This window comes from Vulpes vulpes, chromosome 8, assembly GCF_048418805.1.
Source record: "Vulpes vulpes isolate BD-2025 chromosome 8, VulVul3, whole genome shotgun sequence".
Taxonomy (NCBI): domain Eukaryota; kingdom Metazoa; phylum Chordata; class Mammalia; order Carnivora; family Canidae; genus Vulpes; species Vulpes vulpes.
This window is the reverse complement of record NC_132787.1, coordinates 31,136,132-31,156,188: the sequence shown is the minus strand read 5'-3', so window position 1 is coordinate 31,156,188 and position 20,057 is coordinate 31,136,132. Positions and strand designations below refer to the sequence as shown.

Here is a 20,057-nt window from a genome sequence, read left to right as displayed (position 1 = left end):
GGATGCTCTTCCTTTAAGGATCTTAGCTGCTACCAAATGAAATCAACAGGACTTGGAAACCTGCATAAGAGTTTCCAGAAAAATGACCAAACCGGGCAGCCCAGGTGGCTCAGCCCTTCGGCCCAGGGCGTGATCCTGGAGACCTGGGATCGACTCCCACGTCGGGCTCCCTGCATGGGATGGGGGTTGGGCTCCCTGCATGGAGCCTGCTTCTGTCTCTCTCTCTCTGTTTCTGTGTCTCTCATGAATAAATAAATAAAAAAATCTTTAAAAAAAATGACCAAACCATTAAAGTATTTTCCATCTTTTCTTTGTTGTTACAAGCATATGACTGAAAGGTAAAATCTAGACAAATCTTCCATAGGTCATGGGCCTCAAAAAGTGGCAAAAGGCTACGGCAGACTGTTAAAGCTTTCTCTTTTTGCACAGACCTATTTCTTTGTGGCTCCATGTTGAGACAATAAATTCTCAGAGATGACTTTCAACCCTGAATGCTGTCCATTCAGAAATGTGTCCACAAGGCACTGTTAGCAGGCTGGCTAGGGGGCGGAAGTGGGGCATTGCAGTTCCATGGATGTCCTGGCTCTGTGTCTTCCCATCAATGTATCTCCGGCTATGGTTTCGTTTCTTCAAGCCTCAGTTTACCCACCTGTAAAAGAGGAATGATATCAAAATCCAACATTGCAGGAAGTGTTGGAAATAATGTGTGAGGAAGCATCCAGCAGAGTGAGTACTATAGAGCAACTGCTCAATACTCAATAAATGATTGAGGCTAAAAAAAAATCATCACCATCATTATTTCCACATTACATTTTGATGCTTATTATTGCAGACTACATATGAGATTGACTGGGAGAGAGTCTTTTTCATCTAAGTGCTCACCATCAGCCAACACACATCTCAAATATATATATATATATATATATATATATATATATATATATATATATTTGTTATATATATATTATATATTACCTTCTTCTTCTTTGAAGATTTCCAGCATTGATCTTATCCTAGATCCTAGATTATATTTTTTTCTGAATTAGAGTGTGAACTGTTTATACAATTTAATTTAGGACTTTGGTAGGCACTGCTTTGTGTTAAGTAATTATTTTCTGAATAGTAGAGTTATTTCTACATCAAAATATAAAATGTGTAAGGAAGGGACTGTGTCTTACATGTCTTGTATTATGTGGAATGGCTATCATAATATTTACTTGAATTATGCAAAAAACTGAGCAAAGTTCCTTAGTAGATATGTATCTTTCTAAATTAGATAGAAATACCTACATTCTACACTCCTGCTCCCTTTCTTTCCTCTGGTTAGAATGTTGCCTTGGGGAAGAACAAACATGAATATGAGTATAGTCATGTGTCCATAGGAGTCACGGAGACCAATCTGTATTCTGCAGGGGCTCATGGCCTTGGTATAAAGATTCATTTCCAAATTCAACAAGTCCTTAAGAATTCCCAGCTATATCCCAGCAACTGTGCATAGCAGCAGAGATAAACCCACTCCTAAGTCACAGTCCTAGACCTTATGTTGCTAATAATGTAACGAGAAAGACAGAAATAAACAAATTAATTTTTTGGGTGAGCTTGGGAAAAGAAATGTACACAGTGTATTATGAAAGAAGTTAGCAAGGACATCAAGGAATACATCTTGGAGGAAGTGACTACAGTGCCAAGTCTACCAAGTGAGTAGACATTGGGTACTTGACATGGGAAGTGTTGGAAGTGGAGGAGAAGGCATTTGAGGAAAGGGAAACCATGAGAAAGGTGTGGCATCCTAAAATGTATGTGCGGGAGTTATAAAGAAGCAGCTCCAGGTTGCTGGACTTCAAAATGAACATCATATAATGATGATAAATGTGCCTGGAGTGGGGCAGGTGGAGGGTCACATCCTAATAGACCTCTTATGCTATGCGAATAAGGAACTTGGTCTTGATCCTGTCAGTGATGGAGAACCACAAAAAAATAAAGGAGTCCCCTGAACAGTTTTGTGTTTTACCCTGTAGTTTTCTTTGGTAGCTGTGTTGATGGGTTTGATGGGAACAAAACCAGGTTGGAGACTATTTAAGCCTTAACTAAAGTACTCACAGCGGGGATAGACAGAGGTGGTCAGCTGCAAGAAATACTTAGGTGACATTGGCATGACTTGGTCTTTGGAGGGATGTGAAGAATGATGATGAAGAGGGGCAAGGACTTACAGGTTTATTTCAGGAATGACAGGGTTCTTGGTTGTACCATCAATTGATATAGAAAATAAAAAAGAAAAATCAGGTGTGTTGGGGGAGATTATGACTTGAGTTTGGACATGTTGAATTTGAAAACAACTGTGCCATGGATGCCTGGGTGGCTCAGTGGTTGAATGTCTGCCTTTGGTTCAGGTCATGATCCTGGGTCCTGGGATCAAGTTCCACATGGGGCTCCCCGCAGGGAGCCTACTTCTCCCTCTGCCTATGTCTCTGCCTCTCTTTCTGTGTTTCTCATGAATAAATAAATAAAATCTTAAGAGAAAAAAGAAAACAACTGTACCATTTCAACTGTACTTTTTCTATAGACAGAAAGATATATAAGCCTAGATTTCAACTGTAGACTAATGATTCATACTTCATCAGGCTATGGATAGTGGTTTCAAACAAGTTACCCAAAGTGTGGTCTGTGGATCAGCAGATGGGCATCATCCAGGAATTTGTTGGAAATGCAAATTATTAGGCCAAATCCAGACCCATGATAACAGAATCTCTAGGGTTGGAGCCAGGAATCTGTTTTAAAAAACTCTTCAGGTAAATTGTGACATTTGAGAAACACTGGTTTAAACCATAGAAATGGATAAGACAACGCTGAGAAAGTATAAAAAGAAAAGTTGGCCACATCTAGGAATATCCTGTTTTATGCAAACTCTGCTTTCAGTATATAACCTGCTGGCTACTTTTCATCTCCTCTGCTAACAGCCTAGCTGTACATCATCATGCCTCCGGTGGACTTTTAAGATAGCTTCCTTGTATTTTTTCCACTTCCATAACAGCCTAATGCTTTATTCTCAAAGTAGCCAGAGTAAGAAGCACACTCATGACTAGATCATTCCTTCCACCTGAAACTTCTAGGGACCTCTAACCCATTTGCAATAAAATGGAAGCACTTACCATGGTCTGCAGGTTTGCTCATTGTGGTGAGCAGTCTCCAAAATGGCACCAATGATCCTGGTATCATCCTTGATCACGTTGTATAAGGTTTGGTCTGTGTGACCAATAGAACATGGCAAAAGTGATGCTACAATCAGTTTTGAAGCTATGTTATAAAAGACATTGTACCTTCTTGATCTCTTAGATCATTTGTTCTGGGGGAAGCTAGGTGCCATGTCATAAGGATACTGAAGTGACATGTGAGTGACATATAGAGTGGTCTACCTGGTGAGAAACTGGGGATTTCTGCTGACAGCCATGCGAGTGAGCTATGTAGGAAGTGAATCTTCCAGCTCCTGATGACTGCAGTCCCAGCAGCCTGACTCCCCCTCATGAAAGACAGAGCAGGAACCCCCCAGTTACACTACTCCTGAATAGACCTTCAGAAACCATGGAATATAATAAATTTTTATTGTTATGAGCTGCCAAATTCTGAGGTAATATTTTTGTTATTAGATAACTCATGCTCTCATGATCTGGCCCCTTGCACCACTCCAGACTCCTCTTTTCTCCATTCTAGTCCCCTGCTCCCTTGATAATCGTTACATGAGAAGTGAGTTCCCATTTCAGGAGTTATTCTCTCTGAGGAATGCTCTTCTCCCAGATAGCCATACCTGATTCATTTCCTCATTGTGGTTTTAATTTGCATTTCCCTAATGGATGATTATGGTGAACATCTATTTATGTGCTTATTGCCATCTGTATAATTATCATCAGTGAAATGTTTATTTGTATTTTTTGTCCATTTTCTAATTGGCATGTTTGCCTTTTTAATATTGAGTTTTGACAGTTCTTTGTATATTCTAGATGTAAATCCTTTGTTGGATGTGTAATTTGCAAATATTTGCTCCCAACATGAAGTTTGTCTTTTTATTCTCTTAAAAGAGTTTTTCACAGAACAAAAGTTGTAATTTCTTTCTTTCTTTCTCTTTCTTTCTTCTTTCTTTCTTTCTTTCTTTCTTTCTTTCTTTCTTTCTTTTTCTTTCTTTCTTTTGTTCAATTTGCCAACATATAGCATATCACCCAGTGCTCATCCCATCATGTGCCCCCCTCAGAAAAGTTAATTTCGATGAGGTCAAATACATTAGATTTTCCTGTTAAGTACATTTGCTGGCAAGTCTAAGGCCTCATTGCTTATTACAAGGCCCTGAAAATTTTCTATTTCTTTTCTAAATCTTTATAGATTTACATTGTACATGTAAGTCTGTGATACACCTTGAACTAGTTTATATACAAGGTGTGGCAGTTAGGTGTGGAATTTTAGGTGCTTAAAGTGTGAAATTTAGGTTAAAATTCACTGTTTTTGTTTGTTTCCTTGTGGATGTCCATGAATAAAATGTCAATGCTCAGCACCATTTGTCCAGGACTTAGACGTTCATTCCCCAGCACCATTTGTTGAACAGACTTTCCTCCTTCCATTTAGTTGCTTTTGCACCTTTATCAAAAATTAATTGGGCATGTTTGTGTAGGTACACACTTGTGTTCTTTACTGTTCCACTGATCCGTGTATCTATCACCTTGTCCATACCACATTGTCTTGATTACTGTAGCTATATAGTAAGCCTTAACAATAGGAAGAGTGATTCCTTCCCACCCTACTTTCTTCTTTTTCAAAATTGGTCTTGGCTATAAATTTTGGAATAAATTTATCTGTGTCTACAGAAAGCTTTGCTGAGATTTTGAAAGGAATTGCAATAAAAAGAGATCAATTTAGTGAGAATTGACGTCTTTATTATGTTGAGTTTTCTAATCCATAAGCATGGTATGTTTTTTCAACTATTTAGGTTGTTTTGAGTTCTTTTAAATTAGATTTTGTAGTTATTAATCATGCGAATCTTGTGCATGCTTTGTTAGATTTATACCTAAGCTTTCATTTTCTTTAGAGCAATTGTGAATTATGTTACTTTTTAAATGTCAGCTTCCATTTATTCACTGTTACATATAAATGCAATAGATTTTTCTATATTAATTTAGTATGCTTCTGGGATATCTGGGTGGCTCAGCGGTTGAGCATCCGCCTTTGGCTCAGGGTGTGATTCCAGTTTACGGACTGAGTCTCACATCAGGATCCCTGTGAGGAGCCTGCTTCTCCCTCTGCCTATGTCTCTGCCTTTCTCTGTGTCTCTGATGAATAAATAAATAAAATCTTTAAAAAATTATAGGCTTCAACATTACTGAACTCACTTATTAGTTTATAGGATAGTTTTAAAATGCACATTCCTTAGGATTTTCTATGTAAACAATCATGTCATTTGTAAATAGAAACAGCCTCATTTCTTCATTTCCTAACTATATTCTTTCTATTTTTTCATTCCTGATTGCATTGGCCAGACCTTTCAGTATCATGTTGAAGAAAGGTGATGAGAGCATACATCCTTGACTTGTCCTTGATCTTAGAGAGAAAACATTCAATCTTTCACAAATAATATGAGGTTAGTTGTAGGATTTTTTTGTTTGTTTGTTTTTAAGATGGTCTTTATGAGTTCCCTTCTATTTATAGTTTCCTGAGAGTCATTGTAAATGGGTACTAGGTTTTGCCAAATGCATTTTTTGTGCATTTGTGTCTATTGATATGATCGTATGATTTTTCTTCTTTAAACTGTTGCTGTAGCACATTATGTCAATTGATTAGGTTTTAAATAGTCTTGCATACATGGAATAAATTTCACTTGGTCATGGTGCATTATTATTTTTATATAGTCCTGTATTTGACTTGCTATTATTTTGTTAAGGACTTTTACAGCTAAATTCATGAGAAAGATTGGTCAATATTTTTCCTTTTTATTCTCTTTGGCTTTAGTGTTAAAAAATCTTATGAAGGTAAAACTGGCCTCATGAAATTAGCTGAGAACTGTTCCCTCTTCCCTATTTTCTGAAAGAGAGTATTGTATTACTATTTAATAAGTTATTTCTTTCAAGATTAACAATGTTGTCCTGGAAAATGCTTAAATATGATGGGGTGTTAAGAGAAGATAAGGACAATCTTGTACCTTCCTTCTTCACATTTAGGGTATTCCTCTCTGGAATCTGCTGTGTATTAATCAGAGTGGGAATCTCAGTTGAGGAGGATCCAAATGTAGAGGAAATGTATCTTTGATGTGTGGCTTCCTACTCAAAGATATTTTAAGTAACACTAAAGAAGGATTAGAGATTAGTGCTTGTGTAAGGAGCTTATAGGACAGCTAAAATTTTAATTACTTTTAATTACTAAGTAAGTGCCCTTTAACTCTCTTTCTGTATATGACCAATAATACTTTCCCATCTGTCAGAAAATATCAAGAACCAAGGATTATTGAGCTATGGAACATAATTTTTTAAAGTATTTTTATGATATTTAGGGTTTTTTTAAAAAAAAGATTTTGTTTATTCATGCGAGACACTCAGAGAGAAGCAAAGTCATAGGCAGAGGGAGAAACAGGCTCCCTGTGGGGGAACCTGATGCCTGACTCAATCCTAGGACCCTGGGATCAAGACCTCAGCCAAAGGCAGATAGATGCTCAACCACTGAGCCACACAGGTGCTTCTGATATTTAGCTTTTAAATTTGCAAACTCATTCTCATTCTCTGTAGTGTGCTGTTCTATGTGTTTTGACAAATGCATGGAGTTGTAGATTCACCACTATAATCAAGATACAGAGTAATTCCATTACCCTTTAAAATCTACTGCATTGTCCCTTTCATGCCATCAACTTTTCTCAATCCCTGGCAGCCACCTATTAGTTCTGCAACCTTATAGTTTTGCCTTTTCTGAATGTCATTAATGAAATCAGACAGCATAGAGCCATTCAACTCTGGATTCTTTCACTTAGTAAAAGGTGTTTCATATTCATTGATGTCATTACATATACCAATAATTCTTCTTTTCCCAGCAAAGATTTCTTGTCTTTGAAAATTTAGAGTATCCAGACAACCAAGGTTCTTCCAGAGAAATTTCTTGGTCATCAATAACCTTGTTTAGAGCCATGTGACCTCATTACCTGGTTGATAAGATCAGAGATAGATAACTGATCAAAAGCCAGCCATGATGAGTCTAGCCAATGATCAATAAAGTAACCTAGGAGAATTGTTCTGTGTCATGGAGGCAGTATGTATTTACTGCTGATTGGCCAGGGTACTCAAACCTTCTAAGACCAGCAGCAGCAGCAGGAGTAGTAGAGGAACAGGTAGAAAGAACAGCCTTGGAACAGAGAACAATGGATATATACAGTTCCTGAAGATACAAAATGACCAGATCTCTAGAACTTCACAGTGTCTTGAACAGTGTTTCAGTTTCCACAAGGCCCTGCTGATGTGATTGAATTTCCTGTCTTCCACACTTCCCTTTGTATCCCACACTTTCTCTTTTTTTTGTTGTTCTTTCTTCCTAGATGTTCAAAATTTTCCTTTTTCCCTAATATGTCTTTTCTGTTTAAAGAGATTCCTTTATCATTCCTTTAGTGTAGGTCTTCTGGTGATAGATTGTCTTAGTCTTTCTTTATTAAGATGCTTTTTCTCTCCCTTTCATTCCTGAAGGATAAATTCACAGACAGAGGCAATAGTTCTATGATCAGGACTTGAAAAATATTGTGCTACTTTCTTCTGGCCCTATGGTTTCTGATGAGAAATCCTCTGTCATTCTATGTTTTCACCTCTAGGTAAGGTGGTATACATATATTTTTTTATTGTTTTCAAAATTTGTTTTGTCTTTAGTTTTGTGGTTTGATTATGATGTGCTTTGGCATAGATGTCTTTGGATTTATCCCATTGGGGTTTGATAGCTTCTTGATTCCGTAGTCTTTGTTTTTCATCAAATTTGTGAAATTTTCAGTCATTATTTTTTCAAGTACTTGTTTTAGCCTCATCTTTCTCTTCTGTCCTGCAACTCTAATGATGTGAATATTAGATCTTTTAGTTTCCGAGGTCTCTGAGCTGCTTCCCCCTCCTCCTCCTCCTCTTCTTATTTTTTCTTCTTCTTCTCTATTTATTTTCTCTCTTTTGATCAGATGGGATACTTTCTATTGTTCTAGCTTCAAGTTCACTGATTCTTTCTTTTGTCTTCTCTTTTCTGTTGTCAAGCCCATCCAATGAATTTTTATGCTGGTAATTGCATTTTTCAGCTCTAAAATTTTCATTTTGTTCTTCTTTAGGTACCTTGTTACTGTTGAATAGTGGTGACAATTCGGATTCCCCACATGGGCCCCTTAACACCATTCTAGTAGGAAGGAAGATGGTGCCTTATTATCACTGGTTGTAGATGAAAGTCTAAGATCTCCAGGTGGCCTTCTCTGATACTACTCAGGGGGTGTGGAGCAGGGTTACATAAGTATAGCTGGACCAGGATGGAAGTATCTTTACTCAACCTGTGCTGATAAGGTTGATGTGGCCATTTTTTCCCCCTCCATAATATTGTATTTGTTGATGTTGGATTTCTTTCCATGGCATAGGGTAATTTTTGTCTAATCGTTTTTTTTTTGACTAACTAGAATACTTCTTTTCTGGTCATTTGTCTACAAAGAGTAGGTTTTTTTAAGAAGATTTTTTTTTTTTTTTTTGGTCTGCTCCTGTTTGTGTTTCTGGGTTGCTGCCTCTCTTGCCTCTAGTTCAGAATATACCAAATAAAAAGAGAACTCAAGGAATTTACTGCCACATTATTCCTAAGGCCCTAAATTCCCTATTTGGTCTCTCTTTTTCTCTTGACTTTTTAAAATACTCTTGTGTTTGTTCTATGTATAATATCTAGGAATTTTAGTTGTACTTTGCAGGAGAAATGGGGGGAGGAGTATATCTGTTCCATCTTGGCTCAGAGCTGGATGGAAAATAAATTTTTAAGTCTTTAAAGCAATTTAAGAATTTTCTAATCATAAATCCCTGAGAGCTAAATTAGAACCACTTTAGAAGAATTTTTCAAACTATATAATTGGTCATATATCACACTCCTCACTCCCCATTCTTCTGGGTCTCCATTTTGCCGGGAGGGCAAAGAGTCACAGTACAACAACCCTCCCCCTTCCTCCAACATTGAGAATCACTGGTTACAAATCCTGCTACTGATCAATGTGGTTTATCTTTCTCAAGTGTTTTGGGATGGAAAAAATTGAGAACCTTGGCACATTATGACATATGACATGAAGAAATTGAAACTTGAAGAAGGGGCAATCTTGTCACACAGCAGCGATGTGGTGAAACTAAGCTTGCACGTGAATCTACAGTGGTACTATGCCAACAAATTATGTTGGTACCTTGTTAAAATGCAGCTTCTGGTTCAGTTAAGTCTGGAGCAGTGCCTGATGTCCTGTATTTCTAACAAATGCCCAAGTGGTGTGGATGCTGTTGCACTTTGAGTAGCAACACTCTAGAGCATTCAGCTTATTTTTCTTTTCACTATCTGCATGAATTGCAGTTGTTTAACAAAGAAATACAGAATGGGTGGGTTTCACAGATAAGAATCTCAATATCTATGTGCCTGGTGTGTAAGAATAGAGGAAGGTCTGAATGGTAATGGCAACACAGATGTGGGAGTAGAAAGACTCATTCAAACACCAAACACTCTGCTGGCTCTGCAATGCATTTGCTGCTTCAAAACTCCTCTAATTTTGGTGAAGACCAAAGGAAAGCTTATCAAAAAAACCCCCATAAGCTGTTGAGCAGCCCATGTAATCTGCTTGGGGCTGTCAGTGAAGAATCTTTCCCCTCCTAGGAAGGATAAATTGACCTTCTCTCTCTATAATCTTATGGAGTACAATTCTCCAACAGGTAACAATTTAGGGAATGCACATTACAATTCACTGACAAGGCATGAGAGAGACCAGCAACACATGCATCTTGGTCTATTTTGCTTTGCTGTAGTATAATAGAAAGGAAGCAGAATACGCAGAGCATTCCGAGATTTGGGTCTTGGTCCTGGCTTCACTACTAACTTATTATATGCAGTTGAATAAATCACATCATTTCTCTATGATAAATTTGTCAAAAGAACTTACTGATACTAGCATATGAGCCAAGGTCTATATAAAGTGTTGTACAAGTTAATACTAGTGGCTCAATATAACTGAAAAACTGAAGCCAAGTGTGCCAATGAATTGGTTTGTAGCCTGAGCCTCATACTCTGAAGCCTTTGATATTGAAGATCCAGCAATCAATTTTCAAATAAATGGCATCAGTTATTAGTTATCAGCTACGACGTGGGCCTTTTCTCTGTCAAGTATCACTGCATTTTGTGTCATTTTTGGTTTGTGGTTCTATCTTACTGAGGAAATGTATACATTACCTGTTAGGGAGAGATATCGTATACTTTTCAATGTCATTGCTCACACGATTAGCATCCCAGTGTCCCCACTGCAGCAAGGGACATTATGATTCACTACCTTCTTCTCAGTTACCTAGAGTCTTATAATAATTATGACATGATGTGTGTGTGGTGGGATTGATTTAGGATTGGGTGTGTGTGTGTCAGAGGAAGGGAAAAAATGAGGGGTAGCAAGGACTAACAGTGGGAATGGAGGAGGACAAGAGATATTGAATCACAAATTATGAATATGTCCCTGGATATCAACACTTTGTGTGTGTTTGTGGATTTAATACCTACTTATTGACAGGAGAAGGCCCAAGTCAGTTTCGTGAGAGTATTCAATCATCAGAAAATTCCTAAGCCTGTCCCAGTCTCACCCCTTATTCTTCCAACTTCTTTGACCTGGACTGGTGCTTTAATCTCATAAGAGTGGGATTAAGAAGCATGTGGGTATTACAGGGAGATAAATCAGGACGCAAAGGTCCTTTATTCATCTGCTGTGAAGAGGGCAACTAGACAGTTTATAGGAGCAACATTCAACTCTGTGAGTATTTCTCAACTTCTGATGTTTAAGTAGTTTGTAATTGAAAGCTTTGTGGGTGGTGAAGGGTTGATGTGGCTCTAAAATAAGGAGATGGAAGAAGAGAACTCTGAATCTGAGCCTGGACTGAGGCCAGGAATGAAACTAGGGAAAACATGAAGGAAGTACACCACAATGGCCTTATAATATCATGCAGCAGGCTAATAAGTGAAACTTGATTATTACAAGGTCGCTGAAAAAATTTATTACTAAATTCATTTTGAAAGAACTCCAAACTGATTCATTCCTTTTTGTGGCTCCCAGTTTTCTGGGAAAGGGGGGATGTGGGGCATTAAACGACCACAGAACAAACAGTTCTTTACACCCAAGATGTGCTAAAAAAGACCAAAACACAAGAGGAGGACATGAAAGAGTGAGGATAAGGAGTAACAGAGTCAAGAGCCAGCCAGGAATAACCTCAGTGCAGTACAGATAGCTTAGCCTTCTTCCTCTAAGGTCAAAGTATTTGTTTGTTCCAATCTGAAGGAAAGTACTCACTGGACTTTTGTTCTTGTCTTTTCATGGCTTTGGTTTGAGTCTTCCTTGGCTCTCCAAATTATTTGATTTTCTCTGCTTCAGCAGGACCCTGGTAACATTTAGGGACAACTCCACCAGTGCAAGGAGAGCACTTCTGCATCTATCTCCTCCTGACCCCCTCTTTCCCTTAGTCCTTCAACAATAGAATTGTCTATTTGCTTATATCTTTTCCAAGAAAGAAAGAAAGACCTGGAAGTCTGGGATGATGATAGCAGCATCAGAGATCCTGAGTCAAGAACCTTCTGAAATTGCTCTTCCTTAGCTGGGATTTATGGATGATCATCCTCTGTAGCTTTCTACAACTGAACTCTGCTGCCTTGGGTCCAAGGTGACACTCACCTTGGTTCCTCATAAAACCACGCCTTGACATATTACTTTGCTGCATCCACTTCTTTCTGTAGGACAACAGTTCATAGTCTCCAAAAGGGGAAGGGCTAATATTGCTTTAAAAAGAGAAAAACATTCTGCCTCACAAAGGAATGAATTACTTGACACTTCTGGGAGGCAAAAATGTGAAACATCTTCTTAGAGCTAAAATCAAGTCTGAGACTAGATTGAGGATTGTTTAGCCTAAGGGATGCCCTTTTAATTCACAAGAAAGCATGGCCAGGATAAGTTTAGCCTTTGGTGATATCTGTGGTGGACAAGACTAACTTCCAAGGCTGGAAAGGGTCATATTTGTTCTGCTCCTTCCAAAGGTTTTACAGAGAGAACTGGGGGCACATCTAACACTCTAGGAGTTAGTTGATTGTCCTATATACTCAAAAATGAAATATTATACATGAAAGACAAAATAAACATAAAATTCTTACTCATTGTGCAAACACTGAGTGTCATGAGGATCCATGGATTAGCCAGGAAGCTATTATAGAACTCTTTCTGAAGAATTCCTTTACATAATGCATCACACCTACAAAGGAACTCTGTCTGAGCTTAGAGGTGTAACTTCAAAATTTTATAGGTAAATATGCAAAAGAAACATAAGAAAAAAGGAGAAGTACAATCAGGGAAAGATGGAAGTCAAGTGTGATTTTTAAGTTCTTTGGGGCTGCTTTTGGGGATGTCAAAGAATCCAAGGAGAGCTTAAGACAGAATTTTAAGGCCAGGCATAAATTAAAAGGGTGCTGGAGAGATGCAGAAGATTACTCAGCAAGTGCTGATGACAGTCACCTCTCTGGTACATGACAAGAGCTCTTCAACAGTTCGCCCAGGAGAAAGGGTGTAGGTAGGGCAGGTGAACCTGTGTCACAATCATAGATTTGTTTGCCTGGCTTCCTTGATTCCTAAGGTCTATTACATAGTTACTGTTTTTCTGAGCATTCTACACTGAACACTTGTTTACATTATGCCCTTTACTTTTCCCCATAACTCTAAAAAGAAAATATATTTGAATCATTTTATAGATGGAATGAGATCCAGAGAAGTTATGCGATTTGTCCAAGGTCACATAAGCAGTTCTTGTGGAGCAGGAATTTGAGAATATATCTATTTGATTCTAAAGCACAGAAATTTTACATTGCGTTGCCCCCAAAGGGTAACTGATTAGTTTATGTTAGGGCTTCATATTATAGGCTCTGGATCTAACCCAGTGGGATCCTAGTTAGAACTTCTAGATAAAAATAAAAGATGTCCAGTGAAATTAGAATTTCAGATAAACAAAAAATAATCTTTTGAATAAGTATGTATCATGATATATTTGGGATATCCTTATCCTAAAAAATAACCATTTGTTGTTAACCTGAAATTCAAATTTAACTGGGTGTCCTCCATTTTTATTTGTTAAATCTGGTAATCCTAATGCTAGTAAACTCTCCAGATGAGCTAAAGGAAAGTTTGTGCTTTCTTACTATTTTGAAAGAATTGAGAAGTCCAAAAACCTTGATCTGAGAGAAATTCGCTAGTTTTCCTCTATAGCTTTGTCAGAGCTGGGATGTGTCAGTTACTGGTGGTAAACTCTGAGAATAATGTTGCTCTTGGCTGCCCACCAACAGTTTCCACAGTCCCAACCATACTTGGACACAAACTGTGCCTGTTTACCAGCGCAAAAGAGGGTCCACAGCACAAGAACTGGATTCAGTGAACAGATGAACTGGCAGCCTATTTCTGAAAACCACTGAGAGGTTTGTGAGGAGAAGACCAATTGTTGCCTTCTTTATGGTTTAGTGGAGAATTCACAGGGTCAGGATCTCATGACCCAGTGTTCAAGATATTAGTTCAACTTCTCCATTTATTTATTCACCCATTGGATAAATATATATGGCACCCCTGCTATGTGCCAGGCCTTTTTCTAGGTTTTGAGGTCGCAGAAATGAACAAAAATGGAAAAAACAGCCTTATGGAGCACATTCCAGTGGGGAATTAAGATAAGATCCATGGCATGAACAAATGATCCAGAGCCCTGGCCAGATTGACCATCCTTGATACCTGCTCACAGGTTAGTCAATGTATTTCTGTTGAAGAAGTTGAGAACTAGGAGAAAATTAAAATAGTAATTGGGGAAAAGAAGGTAAGGAAAAATATCTTTTATGCAAGGATGATAATTTAAACTGATTTTGAAAGTAATAAGAAAAAGTTGAACTTGAAGTCATAAAATATAAGATTTGAGGCATGGTCCATGTGGCAGAGAAAGAGAAAGAAGATTTGCATGGGCCAAAGATAGCCAGGAAGAGTCGGAGCTAAGAATATTAGCATAAATCAATAATTTATAGATTATATAAATAAATCTTCTAGGTAGCAGGGCATGGAAAGGATTGGTTCAGGGTAAGAGATTAAGGCTACTTAGCAGTTCTTTGGAGCCTTTTAGAATCTTCCTTCCCAGGATAAGTGTTACCAACTTTTGTGATAGAAAAGGAGAAAAAAAAGTCATACTTTAGATTAGCATACTTACTTTTTTTTTTTAGCATACTTACTTTTAAAATTTATCTTATTAATGCAATTTTGTACTTGAAGACAATGTACAATTCTTCTTTTTTTAAAAAGGGATCTTATTTATTCATGATAGACACACAGAAAGAGGCAGACAGAAACAGAGGGAGAAGCAGGCTCCCTATAGGGAGCCTGATGTGGTACTATTGAGTCCCAGGACCCTGGGATCACAACCTGAGCCAAAGTCAGATGCTCAACCACTGAGCCACCAGGCATCCTGACAATGTCTATTTCTGTAGTTAAAGTAAAAGCTGTGAAAATCATATTGGGGGGCAGCCTGGGTGGCTCAGTGGTTTGGTGCCGCCTTTGGCCTGGGGCGTGGTCCTGGAGACCTGGGATCAAGTCCCCTGTCAGGCTCCCAGCATGGGGCCTGCTTCTCCCTCTGCCTGTGTCTCTGCCTCTCTCTCTCTTTCTCTCTCCCTGTCTCTCATGAATGGATAAATAAAATCCTTTAAAAAAATCATATTGGGTAAGTCTATGATTTGGATAATGGGAGAAAATGTTGAACATTTCAGAGAGGTCTGTGGCTAAAGGACCTCACGTCTGGATATGGAGTTAAAGCATAAACTTACTACTTAATCATATTCCATTGCGTTCCCTAGTGTGTGTGTGTGTGTGTGTGTGTGTGTGTGTGTGTGTATACTGAGATGTATCAAATACCACACCGGTTAGTGTCTCTGGTTCAGAGCTCCCCTATCCAGATGACTACATTGTTATCCCCCAGAAGTAGGAGAGAAGTATCTTGATCACATGAGGTTTAAACAAAATAAGGACTGGAAGGTAGAAAGCCCATAAAATGTGAGGCAATAAACATTAAGAGTCAGGTTATTATGTAGTTGGGTGGAAAAATATATAAAGCTTAAAGAACATACCAGTTCTGTGAAGACTATAGGTAGCATTTAGTCCATTTCCCTCTCTTCACAGAGAGTGGAACTGGTGATCACAGAGGGGAAGTACATATCATAATAAATTTACATAGAAAGCTCATGACAATTCATTGAAGCAACATATCTACCTAGATGTTTGGTTTGTAAATCTCTCTGTTGTGAAAATCTCTTTCCTGAAAATCTCTTTAAAAGATGGTAAGTTCTTCCCTTTTGTTTTAACAAAAAGTCCTGAGCTTTTCTGGAACTTCCAGTGAGGGTCTAAGAAGCAATGGTCCCATCCCTGGGTGGCGCAGCGGTTTAGCGCCTGCCTTTGGCCCAGGGTGCAATCCTGGAGACTCGGGATCGAATCCCACGTCGGGCTCCCGGTGCATGGAGCCTGCTTCTCCCTCTGCCTATGTCTCTGCGCCTCTCTCTCTCTCTCTCTCTCTCACTCTCTGTGACTATCATAAATAAATTTAAAAAAAAATTAAAAAAAAAAAAAAAGCAATGGTCCCTGTAGCCTGAAGGGTCTTTTTTTCCCTCCTCTCACTATCTAAGGAACCTGAAAGAGAACCGTCAGACACCCAGGGACATCAGGATGAGTGACAACACTACTTTGGCTCCTCCAGCTTCAAACCAGGGTCCCACCACCCCCCGCAAGGGGCCCCCCAAGTTCAAGCAGAGACAGACACGCCAATTCAAGAGCAAACCTCCTAAGAAAGGTGTGAAAGGGTAAGACCAAAATGAAAAGGAAGATTTGCTATTATTTTTTCCATCACAAGCTTGCTTTGGATTTTGAGAAATTAATGCTCCCAATATTAAACAGACTTACAAAGATTTCCACAATCTTTGCTGAATCACGTTGTTAGCCCTGGAAGGTTTTCTCTCAGCCCCCAGGTCTGTGTTCACATTTAACATGGTAAATGGGGCCTGTCACAGCAACCTTTGACTTACCTTACCAGACTTTTTTGTCCACTCCTTTTTACCAGTAAACCCTGTGGTTTAATTTGGACTACTAAAACACTGGCCATTTCCAGAACACAGAGTTGATTTTTATGGCTGCAAAAGTTATGTCTTCAGTTCTTTATTTTTCTTTCTCTTCTTGGCAACACCCTATTTATTCTTTAACATACACCCATATGTTAATTTCTCTTGGGAAGCCATTCCTGACTCTCTTGGACAACTGTGATCATTACTTCCATGTTTGCATCTTGTACATTCAACTATCATAACTTGAATTGTTTTACACTAAATTTGTTTATTTACATCTGTTCTCTGAGATTGAAGTTCCTCAGAGAAAATTAGCTTTTCCTTAATTCCCTATGCTTAAGACACTGCCTGCCACATTGTAAATGCTTGATAAGTGCTTTTGAGTAACTAACCAAATGAATGAGTTAATCATTTTAATATCTTTCGTACTGTGCTTTATTCCAATTTCTATTTTTTTAAAAATGGAGCTTGACTAAATTGCCCCAGTGATAGTTCTCTTTGGCTCTCAGTTGTTTTAGGCTAAATTTTTATGAGGGGAAAATCTCTCTCCACTGGGACACACTGTCTGAAACCAGCCTGAGTGATATTGTCTTTGCCCCAGGTCAATGCAAATAAAAGATATTTCTCAAAGACAAAAACTTAAACCTCTTCTTCCCCCTTAGTCAGGAAGCTTTCTCAATGAGTCATTTTGAGATCTTTTCACTCTGATGTCAGCTAATTTTTCTTTTTTTCCCCCATAGGTTTGGAGATGACATTCCAGGCATGGAGGGGCTAGGAACAGGTGAGCCACACAAGAGTGTGGACTTTCACCACTCTACATACGTTAGGCCTCAAATGGCTGTGAAAAATTATAAGAAATAGCTAAGACAGCAGATATTTGAAGACATAGAAGTGTGGGGCTTAGTTGAACCTCTTAAGTAAGTACATGTGTGCCCAGAGCCAAACATTCACAGAAATCAAGCTAAGCCCTGGAGATACAAAATCTTGTTCTATTAACCAATGCTTGAGGACATACGGTGATTTGTCAACTTTCACGGTAGAGAAATGCTCAGGGCTAGTCTATCCCAACTTCATCACTTCTTCAGAAGAGAAACCTGAGACAGAGGGGAATTGAGTGACAATCTGAAGCCACAGAGTGAGGTATTGGAAACAAGGGAGGGGCTTGGAGACTTTTTTCAACACTACCAGGCAAACCCCTCCCTAACCAACTTCCTCTTTTTACATATTCTCTGGCACCTAGAACAGGGCCCACACACTGAATGTCTCCAATACAATATTTTTTAGTTGGCTAGAATAATTTGAAATGGTGGATAATGAATGCAGATTACCGGACATTCTTTTAAAAATATTAAACTTTATTCTTTAGACCAGTTTTACATTTACAGAAAACTTAAGCAGAAAGTATGGAGCTCTTAATACCCTTGTACAAAGCTTCCCTTATTATTTGCATCTTACATTAGTGTGGTATATTTGTTATAATTGTTGAGCCAATGTTGGTAACATTAGTATTAACTAGCATTCATAGCTTATATTAGAATTAATTCTTGGTGTTGTCCAGGTTCTGACAAATACACAATGTTGCATATCCACCATTACAGACATATACAGAATATATGCCCTAAAAATCCCCTGGGCTTCCCCTGTTCATCCCTTCTCCCACCCTCCACAAACTCTTGACAATCACGAACTTTTTTACTCTCAAAACTTTTGCCTTTTCCAGATTGTCATGTAGTTAGAATCATACCATATATAGATTTTTCCAGACTGGCTTCTTTCACTTAGCAGTATTTATTCATTTAAGATTCCTTTATGCCCCATATGGCTTGATAGTTCACTTCTTTTTTGCCACAGAATAATATTTCATTATATGGCTGTATCACAATTTGCTTATCCTATTAAAAGACATTTTCTTGCTTCCAAATTTTCACAATTACAAATAATACTGCTACAAACACCATTGTGCAGGTTTTTGTGTGGACATGTTTTCAGCTCATCCAATACACTTTTGATAAATGCTGTAATCAGTAATCAGTGTCCTCACCAAGCAATTCTCAGTGTATTTGCTTTTTACAGTCAAATGCCACTTCTGGGATCTCAAATACATTTTCTGGCTACTTTATAAAGCTCATTTGCTATTCTGCTAAATCAACTGCTTCTGTATTTTGGCCAGGTGTATATAAGAGCAGCAGATTTGCTTTGGGCTCTGGAGGATAAGCTTAACTCTGCCAACATATTTGGAATACAGGAGAGAGCTTTATACTGTGGGGAGGTCTGACATCTTTGGCTTGGTTCCAGTCCCATCTCTATAACTCAGATTTTTTTTGTAGGCATTTAATCTCTTTGGGTTTCAGTCAGCTTCTCTGTAATTCAGGGATTATAATATTTTATATTTTTTAAGCAAAAAATTGAATTAGTAGATGTCTTGAGATTACCTCTCAGTAGGTGACTAGATATAGCAGGCATTTCAAAATGTAAAGGAACTAAAGAGTGAGTCAGAGAAGCCCAAGGAATGCATCTGAACGAATAAGGAGTAAGAAGACAGTGGATTTCCAGATCATGGGAATTTAAAATGCTTCTATTTCTTATTTTAACCCTTGGCCTGACTAGAATTCCCCTATATTCCTTCCATAGTGGTTGTGCTTTGAGGAGATCCCATTTGATCAGTGACTTGCACCCTCTCAGGCTAGCTGTAGTCAATACCTTGTGTCACCTCGCCAAAGCCTTGCAGAATGAAACCAGTGAAGATGCCCACCTAGTGGCGCCTGTTCTGGGGGCATCAGAACCCTGTAAGGGATTAATGAAGCAATCAGTCTAATCCTTCCAGCGGCTGTAGGGCCACTCTAGATAACTTCCTGGTTACTGAGACAGCGAATAGGGGAGAGGAGTGAGGTGTCTCTGCCTGAAGGGACTTTTTTTTTTTTAAGATTTTTATTTATTATTTATTTTAGCGAGAGAGAGAGAGACAGACAGACAGACAGACAGACAGAGGAAGCACAAGTGGGGGGAGGGAGAGGCACAAGCAGACTCCCTACTGAGCACATAGCTGATATGGAGCTCAATCCCAGCACCCTGAGATCTTGACCTGAGCTGAAATCAAGAGTCAGATGCTTAACCGATTGAACCATCCAGGCGCCCCTGAAGAATGTCTTTTCTGTGAATAGAAGAAGCTCTAGAGGGGTGGGGTCGGCTTACAAGTTCTTCCCTTTCTTGCAGATATCACGGTGATTTGTCCCTGGGAAGCGTTTAGCCACCTGGAGTTGCATGAGCTTGCTCAGTTTGGGATCATCTGATGCACCACAGGTTCTGTCGCTCTCAACAGCATCGGCTGTAATTTTGATTACTTTTGCCCTATTGATCTGCCGGAGTCTTGAAATTCAGCTGTTCGGAAGTGGTTTCTTCAGCTTACACAGTCATTTCCCCTCCATTGCTATGAAGAATTCTCATAGTGTCAGATCCTCTCTTGCCATACAGTTTAGCTCAGAATAGTGGATGCAAACTGTCTTTTATTAGGGCATTTCAAACTTTACCATCTTCCCCCATCAGCTGGTTGGAAATCATTGATAGTTTTCTAGATTTTGTTTATTTGTTAAATCTTTCAAATCTATTTGGACTAGGCAATCCCAATAATTGGTAGTAGCTTTTAAGAGAACATTTATGTCATTCCCTTCCTCTTCTCATTTAATAAAGAAGATACTTACCTTCAA

The 20,057-nt window shown here is 38.6% G+C and overlaps 1 protein-coding gene across 2 annotated transcripts in view; it reads left to right on the top strand.

The window, feature by feature from the left end:
• The window catches only part of PDE6H (phosphodiesterase 6H), a 23,596-nt gene extending 3,539 nt beyond the window's left edge, over positions 1 to 20,057 (top strand). Inside the window, exons 1-4 of one of the 2 annotated variants that reach the window (XM_025995177.2) lie at positions 13,628 to 14,006; positions 15,922 to 16,095; positions 17,094 to 17,134; positions 19,567 to 20,057. In XM_025995177.2, the coding sequence (XP_025850962.1) occupies positions 15,962 to 16,095; positions 17,094 to 17,134; positions 19,567 to 19,643 (252 nt within the window). In that variant the 5' untranslated portion in view covers positions 13,628 to 14,006; positions 15,922 to 15,961 and the 3' untranslated portion in view covers positions 19,644 to 20,057. Of the gene's footprint in view, positions 1 to 13,627; positions 14,007 to 15,921; positions 16,096 to 17,093; positions 17,135 to 19,566 lie in introns of those variants that run through there. The other variant, XM_025995176.2, reaches the window with a different exon arrangement.